General features: G+C 39.6%; 1 protein-coding gene across 5 annotated transcripts in view; it reads left to right on the forward strand.

Annotated features, from left to right (window-relative positions):
• kiaa1549la (KIAA1549-like a) overlaps positions 1 to 9,671 on the forward strand; it is a 112,040-nt gene extending 102,369 nt beyond the window's left edge. For 3 of the 5 annotated variants that reach the window (XM_084936280.1, XM_084936284.1, XM_084936282.1), the window contains 5 exons: positions 751 to 848; positions 3,201 to 3,346; positions 3,425 to 3,579; positions 3,680 to 3,752; positions 6,036 to 9,671. In XM_084936280.1, coding sequence (XP_084792406.1) covers positions 751 to 848; positions 3,201 to 3,346; positions 3,425 to 3,579; positions 3,680 to 3,709 — 429 coding nt within the window. In that variant the 3' untranslated portion in view covers positions 3,710 to 3,752; positions 6,036 to 9,671. The remainder of the gene's footprint in view (positions 1 to 750; positions 849 to 3,200; positions 3,347 to 3,424; positions 3,580 to 3,679; positions 3,753 to 6,035) is intronic. The other 2 variants (XM_084936281.1, XM_084936283.1) reach the window with 2 other exon arrangements.
• The last annotated feature ends 1,316 nt before the right edge of the window (positions 9,672 to 10,987 follow it).

Genomic DNA, 10,987 nt, shown 5'->3' on the forward strand with positions numbered 1-10,987 from the left:
TGAAGTCCACTGCCTTCAGCTATGAGACTGAACCAAAACATAGAAACATACCGTCTGAAAACCCAAAATAAATAATTGAAAGCTACAAATGAATGAAAGAAATGTTTACACACAAAAGATGCTCAAACAGAAAATTGGAGACATGGATAGTGATTACATTACAAAGATAATGATGACACCTTACACACAGTAATTTCTTCCAGTAATTTTTCTCCGACATGCATTAAACTACTTGAAGTATAAAAAAGAAACTCTGCATAATGGATGCGAATGTTTAATATTTAGCTTTATTATGCCAGCAAATAGATACGCAAATCCCCAAAGCGCTTGATAAGGTCATGCATGTGTAGTAAATATTTGCTCATGTGGGGTAATTATCTATACTCGTGTAAGTCACATTGCATTATCTGCCAGAAGACTAAACAGCTAAACTGGCTGCATGCAAAAGTTAAAATGTTGGCACCAATAAACCGACACCGAGAATTTGGACAGTCAAACTGCGTGCCGTCACCAGCTGCTCTGCAAGGAGAACCTTGAGAATGATTAAAGAAACTGAGGACTGAACGCCTTCCAACAAATAAAGTTGCTGCTTGAATCTGAATCTGTGTTTGATCTTTCTGTTCCGCTCTGATCAGATATCCCCCTGGTTTCCTTACCCTATTTATTTCTTCTTTTTCACTTTGGATTAAGGTTGTTTTGTGTTCATACTGAGCTGAACAGATCTCTAAATTGCATTTGTGGCTCCTGCAGGGTTTCCGGTTCACCCAGCTTCCTGATATGGGCATCGGTTCTCCACCTCCACTGATCCCCTCAAGACCAGGACCGCCACCTGCGACCTCACTGCGACGGTACTACGCACATTTATATAATCAAACAGTCAAACACATTGCACTTCATATATGGAAGGGAAAACATTTTTAAAGCCTAAAATAAGGAGGAAAAAAAACATAAAAGCAAGAAACACTCAGTCCCTTCAGTGAAAGATAAAAACATGCACAGTGTTGAACATGTGGCCCATAAATATATTTAGACATCAACCTTGAAGGAAATGCTCACATATGGCATTTAAATGTACTCTGAGATCAGTCCTCAGCCAGTCACATGGCAGCACTGGGGCTAATCACTGGATCAGGCAGATAGTGGAGAGTACACTGGAGAATACACAAAATGTATCAGAATTTTAATCAGCGTCATTTCAAGAGTGCCCTCCACGTGCACCCTCGGTTTGTGCCACTCACTTCTCTCTCTTAGGCCCAAATGCTAGTCTGCATCATTTGAACTGAACATTCTTCTTCATTTGAATGCTGCTGCTGTGTGCACTGTGTTGCTGGGCACTTTAGCACTGCAGAGAGTGATTGAGTCTGTTGGTTAGCAGTGAGGAGCACTCTCACCATCTAGTGGGCAAAATAAATAATTAACACTTGTGGGAAAAGAAGGTGCTGCAGAGTGGCAGGAAAAAAAAAATCAGTGTTCTGCAATAAAATAAAATAAAAAGACAAACTATAATTTACAATCAATCTACTAATAAAAATATATTAATTATATATATAAATATAGATGTATTTATATATATATATATATATATATATATATATATATATATATATATATATATATATATATATATATATATATATATATATTTAAAATGTTCTGCTTGACAGAGACAGCTTTTAGTTGGACTTCTCTAATTACTGCTAATTAAATTTTCAGATATGGCCACGGGTATGTGACCATTATTCTTGCTTATTACAACCAGAAACAGTCATATTATGGTGGTTAATCAGTCAGCTCGTCACACATCAGCTCCACTGTGCTCCCAGGGAGAAAGAGTGCAGCATGTTAATCCCTCTTTGCTATGCACTGTGAGGCATTAGTGCGCACAGTGCATCATGGTCCTGAGATGTGCCAGTGACATCATCTGTCCTCCGGTTCTTTACTGTAGTTAACATGCACTGTAACACGTGTCTGTACGATGAAGAGGATGGTGCTTCAGTGCAGAGGTGGAGAAAGAATATGACTGCATGGAGAGCTGTAATAAGGCTCAAGGTGACAGGATGGGATTTATGATCTGTGAGGTCATGTGTCCTTCACTGCAGTGACCCAGAATGCCTGGAAATTTCAGCCAGATGTTGAAAACAAGTCTGGGAACCTCTGTACTGTGCATGAAAATCACCCCAGAAGCTGTCATATGGCAAGAGGCAGGTTATACCCCAAACAGGTCACTAGTCTGTTGCAGGGCTAACCCACGGAAGTCTTTGGAAGCCCAGAGTTCCCATGCAGACACAGGGAAGAACATTCGAAGTGTATACAGAGAGAACAGTCTGGATTTGAACTCAAGACCTTAAACCAGGACTTTCTGAACTTGCTATCAGTACCACAGTCTGATGTGACTTAAGATGAAAAGATGTCTGATGGATTTTATTCTTGTTTTATAGGTTACTAAAGATTTTATATCTTTTTATGTTGTGTAACTATGTCTTTTCCCATAATATTTAATTAAAGCTGCAAGCCATTTCTACAAACATGTTTCCTGTATCTTTGTTAGACCGTGTTTAACAAAGATAAATATTTGTTTGGTTGTTTGTTTTTTTTCAAATGGTGCAGATTTGACCTTTAAACTGATACAGATGAAATTCGGGCTGTATATAAAAGAGAGACATAACTGCCATCATATCACCCATTAGTTTATGACTGCATTTTGAAGCCTCACAGCCAACTCTGTTTTTTTCTTATTTAAAGTATCAGACAGCTAAGTCTAAATGCAGCATCTGATAAATAATGGTAAATAGTTAAAAAGTAAGGAAGGGAGATTTGACTCACAACAAGCCAAATTATGTTATTTAAGGTTTTCTCATATTATAATATTCAGTTTTAATACTCAGTTTATTATGTTATAATATATTATGTCTACAGTGATGTCTCTGATTTGTTAACTCCAACTGAATTTAAACTGCTTTTATTGCTCACTCTTGAACTCTGTAACTCTGTTGATGGGCTTGACATCGAATCAGATTCCAGTTGCTATTATTTTTGCTCTTCTGCCAACAGCTTTTAAACTCTGGTTTCAAATGTTTTCAGTTTCTCTTAACTGCTTTATTGAATTGTGTCCTGTGGACACAAAAAAGCCATAGTTGTTATTTGCAGGTGTCTGTTTGCTGTACATCGGGTTGATTTCTGCCTCTCCTCTCCACTGACAGTTCCACCCCTGATGTTAGTCTGAAGCCTCGCGTGTCAGAAGCCTCAGAGCTGCAGGCCCAGCAGCACAATGGTGCCCCCTACCTGCCACTCTCCAGGACCCCCTTCCCTGCTGTCACTGTTGACCAGTCCATCAGCACCTACTCAGGTACGACACACTGACAGGACGCTGAATTTCTATTGATATGTTATTTCCGTTCAATCTAAATCTATTTACATCTCACAGGAAACCCAATAACAGCAGTCTACGCTATATCGGCCAACCGCCCAGGTTACTCAGACTACTTCGTCATGTCACCGCCATCCTCATACCGGAGTCCATCATGGATGTCTTATCCACCTGAACCAGAAGACCTGCCGCGGCAATGGAACGACGCACCTGTGAGACACTGTTTTCCTTTTTTTAAGTACACAATGTGCTGTGAACACTTTGCAGAAAGTTTCAGTGTGTGTGAAGCACTTCCCCCACTTCTTCCCGCAGAACTCACGTCACCTCGAGACCATCTGCTGAAGTCGTCCACCTGTGACACTGAGTGGAAACGGTCAGTAGCTCGGTGGGTCACTTTTTCTCTGCACTGCAGTCTTATACTGTCGTGGTTCTTTGGCGAATTTTGTTTACCTTTTCATCTTTGATTTAGCTGATTTTAGTTTATTGCACAAGTTAAATGTTGTATTCCATCTATAGTTCAACGTATGTTTCCATTTTATTTTGGATTTTTGGCGTCTGTAGTGAAAATATTTTGTATTTAGTTACTATTTTGTTGATGTCTTAAAGGTAAAAAAAAATTAAATATAAGAGTATAATTGTGGCATTATGGAATTGCTTAGTGTCTCACTGTAGACCTCATACTAATTTGGCCACAGGACAAAAAATGAGTCGAAGGCCAAAATTTGACTAAAGCGTTGACATTTCAACTGGCTTTTGAAGATTTCCAGAGACAGAGCTTTGCAGATCTCTCAGGGGAGCTTGTTCCAGGGAGCAGCACTGCAGCGCTGAAGGCTCTGTCCCTGAAGGACTACGGTCTGATGTGGGAAATGGAGAGTAGGCCTTTAACTGAGGAACCCAGATGGAGTGTAGGGGAGGAGAAGGATTTTATAGGACATATGGGACTTGACTGGGAGCCAGTGGAGGTGTATAAGGGTTGGGGGTGATATGTTGCCCATACTTAGTTTAGGTGAGAACTCGGGCAGCTGAGTTCTGAACATACTGCAGCTTGTTAGGCAGACGAAAGCAGAGACCACTGCAGTAGACCAGGCGGGAGGTGATGAAGGCATGAATGAGGGTGTTACTTGCTGGGTCTGAGAGTAGAAGTCAGAGTCTGGAATCGTTCTTTAGGTGGTAGAAGAGATTTAATGGATTTGGTATGTGATGAGTTTGAGAGAGCAGAATTCAGGATGATCCTGAGGTTGCAGACCTCCAGAGATGGTGATCAGGATTAACTATTTGATTTGTGTGTAAAGGGGGGCATATGTTGCCTGGCAGGTCTTCCACTAATTGGATAATCCATGGTTTCCTTGGTCTATGCGGTGAAATTTACTTGGGGAAAATACTAAACGGCAGATTCCCCAGATAGAGTCATTGGTGTGTTAGTATGTGTGTAGACAAAGCAGATATTCATAGACTGAATCTCAGTGTGTCATGAAAAAGAGCTTTGAATAGATGAGTAATACAGGAAAGGCACTGTATAAATCAAGTCCATTTACCAGATATACAAAAAGTAGAAATCTCATGAAAAAACATGTGAATCCTTCAAAATACTGTTTTTGAAAAAGCTTTGCTTTGTTGACTGTTGTTTTCCTGGCCAAACAGCCTTGGGCAGGTAATTCTACTTTGATAGCAAAACCATTATCTGCTTCAGAGTTCAGACTGCATGCCAGCCTGCAGGCGAAAAGCTGACAGGATCAAATGTTTGCTGTAGTGTTCAGAAAGCAATGCAGTGCTCTACCTGGACCGATACCGTTTCAGGGTTTGTTTGTTTTTTAATTTGTGCAGGGTAAAATATATGAAGCTGATATGGAAATAGTTAGACTTTATCTGTGGCACTATTAAGTTCAAAATACACACATTTGAGAGAAATAGCTAGCAAATACTTTCAGGTTAAATGATAAATAGCTATTTGATGATCCACAAATTGAGCATAGGGTTAGTGACTCCTGTGACTCCTCCTAGTGCAGCTCAGTCACTAATACTGGCAGCTGATCTTATTCAGCTGAGCAACTGTGCAACTTCTTGGCAAGACTCATGTTGAATGAGACTTTTTAGTTGCTTCAAACTGGATAAAGTTGCTGCTGCCACTCTAGCCTGCTCTGCCACCCACCTCCAGCTACTGTAATAGCTATTCAATCTATTTATAACTCCTGTTCCACGAGGGGGTCCTGTTGCTGCTCCTCCTGCCTTCAGACTTTCCACTTATGCATGTGGAAGGCTCAGTATGTCCCAGAACACAGACATAGTACCAAATGACTAAAATAATAAAATAATAATCCAGTTTTGAGTAAAGCTGTCCTAAAAGAAAGCAAGTCTTTAAAATTAAAAGTTACAGCCTTTTCTTTTGAGTAGAAAAAGAGTTAGAGATTTTCCATTTTATTATTTTATTATGTTTTTGTTCTTCAGCAGTAAAAGGCTGATGGGATTTTAATGTTGCTGTTGATTACTAAACAAAGAAAAAAGCTAAAATCTAACTCTTTTTTTTATAGCTTTAACATCAAGCTTTGCTCTGATTTTGCTGGTGTTTCTGGACTTTCATCCTGATGTACAAAGAGATAATCACATACAGTAACTTGTGCTGTGGTAGCAGGTCTGTCATGCGTGGCCACTGTCTTTGTGTTTTGTGCAGGTGTCTCTTCAGATGGGCAGAGGACCTCCTTCACACTCAAAACTCTTTGGAGCTTCATCACCCCTCCTTGGCTCCGGCACAGCGCTCCTCCTGTATGATTCATTCATCACCCGTGGAGGCCCCCCCCCCCCTTCTCTGCCCTCACCTTTTCCCACAGCTCTCCTCTGCCTGCCCTCTGTCTGTCCTCTGTCAGCCCACTTCATCTGCAGCTCAAAGCATTTCACATCCTCCAGAGCTCCTCTGCCCCCTAATCCCTCTTCACCTCGTCTTTGATCTTATGCCAATGAAAAGCTCAGCCATAATTTTCTCTTTCTGTATTCTGAGCCCCCGGCCTCACAGGCCCGTGCTGGCCCCTCTGGGCCTATAGTCACTATCTCCATGTAGACTGCCTCTTCTGTGGTGACCACCACTGTACAGTCCGAGGCCCCTCACACTGCTGAGCTGAGCTGCTGTGCTGTGCCTCCCTGCCTAACAACACAGACGCAGAGTGGATGAACAGGATGATTACAGTACAGCGTGACAAGTTCTGTGGCCCAGCAATCATCGTAGAGTAACTGCCATCTGTCCAGCACACGATGGCAGGCAGCGCTGCGTTATCAGTACTGTAGCGCCCCAGCCGTTGCCAGTAGTCTACTCCTCTTCTGAACTGGACTGGACTGGGCCATCGTGGACTTGCCCCTAAGGTCCACCGTAAAGCCAGGAAAGCTGGACTGACTTAAAACTGTGTTTTGTTTTGTTTTGTTTTTTTTGATCAATCCAAATTCCTATGTAAAAACTCAACAGCTGGTTAATATGTGTATTTTAAACTTGAGTGAAAAAAATAACTAAGGAAAAAGGAACAAAAAAAATCTCTTGTCTTGAGCTGTCTCTATTTCAGTTTTTGGATATTTGTGTGCTTTTGTCTTTTACTTTTGTGCATTGATTATTATCAATGGATTATTGTACAAAAAATGTTACTCCGAGGCAAAAAAATATGACATTCTTTGAAGCAGAGAAATCGGTGGCTTAGTTGTCTGTGGTTATGACGGCATTTCTGTACTTTTTAAAAAGAATTACTTCGTTTACCTTTTTCCTTCATCCGACTCAGCAATGAAAACAAGAATTACTGTATGTCACTATGTTCTGTCAGTCATCTGATTATGACGTTTTTGTCTGCTAAACATTAGACAGACCTGAGTCAGAGACACTCACGGAAATCCTGCTCAGCATGATTTTGGTCACATGCCGTTTCTTGAAAGGCACAAAAGGCACCTTGGATAAAAACATACTTAGTATGAGCTGCTTTTGAAGGGGTTTCAGTTGTGGTTTGACTCAGGTCTCTTACAGTTATGTGAACACACCAGTATTCTTAGAAAAAAACAGTTCTTTTACTTGAAAGGTGTCTACTGTATTCTACTGTAACTTTGACTTTTGGTTCTTTTGAGGCCGAGGGATTATTATTTGGTCGCCGGACTATGGTTTAGTACTGTTCAAGAGACTCGCCGGGCTCAGACGAGCCGTATATGTAACGATTACATGTATTACTGTATATAGCAGATGATTTAATGAAGAGATTTATGCAAGTAGTGTGGGAGGGAAACTTGACATTATCATGATGCCATTCTTTTCTTTGTTTTAGTCTGTTTGGGTTTCAGATGAAAGAAGGTTGTAACTTCTTGACTTTCTGAAGGTGGCGCACATTTCAGTATCATATTATGTCATAACACAATGCATAAATCATTACATTAAGAAAGAAGAAGAGAGTTTATAGTGATGTGCAGCAAGATAATTTACCGCTGTAATTGCAGTATTCATTAAGTAGAAAAGTTGATAGCCATAATAGTAGAAATAATGCAATTTTTTTATTATGGGGAATGTCTAGAATATATTTAGCCTCATTTTTACTGAGGAAAACTGGAATTCTGTGACCACACTGTACGTAAAGCTCCTTATCATTTAGATGGTATTAAAGGAGATTATAGCCATATAGTAACTTTATCGAGTGGATATAAAAGATCAATGATATGTCAAAAAAGTAAATGATACCAAATGAGAATATATTAGACATGGGTGGGCGAGTGGGAGAGATATGGTTGGGGGTCGGAGACAGAGGACAGAGAGATAGTATAGATATAATAATGTAAAGACAGGATAGTACGTAGTTAAAGATGAAAGCACTTTTGTGACAAGAAAAGAGCAGAATCAATGCAAAAAATGTCAAATGTGTAACTGCACAATTAACACAAAGTTTGAAATATTTTTGCTCCGCAGTAACTAACAGTGAAGACTCCTAACCCAGGACCTTTAGGAAGTTTATATTACACGGTAATACACATGTCTTACAAATTAACACTTTATAGCAGGATTTTGATATTTTTAAAGTTAGAATTCTTACATTTTGACAGTCATGGCTAAAAACAAATAGACCGGCTTTAAAGCAACATCTCAGCCACTGAAACAGTCATGGAGTGAGATAGATTTTAGGGAATTTTCACAAATGTCTAAAAAGGGGAAAGGGACATTTGTAGTCTGCAGACTTGTAGACTACACTCCTCCTTTACATTTATGACTTCAAGCAAGACATTACAGGCAAATACGTGGATGGATTAACTTTCCAAGTTGATTACTGAGAAGTCAGAATTGAAAAAACAAAAAACTTTTTCACTTTCATTTTGTTCTTCCAGAAGGAAATTTTGATTTGGATATTTCTTTTTCACAAAAGAGAAAAAACATTAAACCTCGTCGACAGCTAAAAAATACCCCCAATATAGCTGTGAGTAGTTTGTGTACAAACGCCTCTTTAAAAAACTTGGAAAACATGAAAATGTTTTGTTAAAAGTTTAGGTAACAGACAAAGGATCAGTTAACTGTCCTTTAAAATAAGCAACAAGGTTTTTGGACATTTTCTTTCCAATAATCTGAAGATTTTACTATGAGAGAAAAATAACCCCACAATCCCAAAATCGTCAGTTTTGTCCCGTACTGTCTTGCCTCAAAATGCAAAACTCTAAAAGAATCACAGATATTGACAATCTGCTAAATTAAACCCATGTGTGCAGCAAGCAGAACAGACTGGTTTTCTTCCAGTACAGATGATTATTAACAGCTCTCCGCTTCATAAATCCAGGCCTGCACATGATGAATATTAGTTGTGTATATTTAGCGATAGGAAAGCAAAGGTGTGAGAAGAAAGTCCTGATGCATTGTGGGAGCACACGGTGTGTTTTGGAATGCTTTGAATTGTCAGTATCATTACTGGATGACAGCAGGAACCATCACATTTTAATTCATCCTCACTGTACAGCCCCACTTTTATCATTTCATTTGACTCCATGCAAAAGAAAGGGGTGGGTGGGTAAAAAGCGAGGCTTGATGCGATGCTCTAAGTTGATGTGCAATGTTTGTGTTTTACACGGGTAGTGGCGAGACGCTTTGATTGATGACGGACTCCGGGACGGACTTAACTATCAGTAGTATTTTTCTGCCGTTTAGGGCATGTCATGAAGCTGTGACATCTTGGCGGCGCTGATGATGTCATACTATCGTCACTCGGGTGTTGAGGAGGTCACAGTGACGACAACCATGAATGCTGTTGGATGTAGTTATGCAGAAAACTTTTTGGTGAATTTAAACAATAAATACAAATTACAATTCTCAGCCGGTGTGTTTTGTTTGTATTTGTGTGTAGTGAAACAGGGCTGCCGTGTATGAACAGTATAAACCACTAGAGGGAGGCAGACACACGTTACAGGTTTAATATTTATCCAGCTTATGAAAAACTTGTCAGCTGTCAGATAGTGTTTGTGTTGTTACCGCTGGCAGATACCTGCAAAAGATAAGGAAATTATTTGTGTTTTAAGGTAAGGCAGTTAGGTAATGAATAAAACATGCACGGGGATTTTGAGATGAAAGATGCGTTACCGAAACAGCTGCCTGTCAGTGACCTTCACATGCTTTCAGTTAGAACGAGATGTCTCTGCGGCAGACTTCAGCTTGTAAACTGCAAAAAACACACAGCCCTGGATCACAGTTCAAACTCCCCTGTTTTCTTACCTGACTGTAGCCTGAAGGAATAATCTTTTGATTTGGATTTGGGATGTTCAAAAAAAGAATCAAAAGAATAACTCAGTGGAAAAGTCTTCTTTCTTGTGTCTAAAGAAGATATTTCCTGGGCTCGACATATTTCTGACAGGCCAGTTTTACCCAAGAAGTTAATGTATCCATCTTTGATCACTTCAGGACATTCTCAGATATCAATGGCATTTCTTTTACTAGCTCACTTGGAAGAAGTAATCAATGCTTTTTTCTCCCATCCTGTCTGGTTTATTGAATATCTCTGTGTACCCAGTAAAAAGAAAGCATTAATGACTTTAAGTTGCTCCTAAATGCAGCAGTTGTACTTTAACTAATTTAATCCAATTTAAAATATCATTAATCCCTCAGAAAGCTTTGAATACTTTGATTGCAAATCCTGCCTTTCATCTTCTAGTCTCTTACACTCGGGAAGCAACCTAAGAACAAAAGCTTGCACAGAGGGCCCAGACTTGCAACAATCAACTTTATGCTTCAAACATTCGCTATAAAAATACAAGTTTTGTTCATCTGTGTCTTTCCTGGTTACATTTTTTACATTTTGCAATGTCCTTTGACATTTCTAAGCTTTTTTATTTTAACTGAGCATTGGCCTAATATCTCCACTTTGGTGTCAGCTGTGCAGAACTCATGTGGTCAGGTGCAACTTGGCAAACCTAAACTGAGCCGTCATCTACTTTTGAAAGAGAAGCGATTTTCTTCAGCCAATGCTTCCAAATCATTTATACATGTTCAACCATTTTCTAATTGTACTGTTGTGAACTTTAACAATTAACATGCTAACTGAGGCCTGTAGAGTCATAGATGTAGCTTGGATTTTTTGTAGTTTCTCTGAGGAGTGTCTGACCATGGTGAGATTGGTAACTGTTATGTTTTCCCAC

Source organism: Perissodus microlepis, chromosome 7 (assembly GCF_051167445.1).
Source record: "Perissodus microlepis isolate ML-2025 ecotype Zambia chromosome 7, ASM5116744v1, whole genome shotgun sequence".
Taxonomy (NCBI): domain Eukaryota; kingdom Metazoa; phylum Chordata; class Actinopteri; order Cichliformes; family Cichlidae; genus Perissodus; species Perissodus microlepis.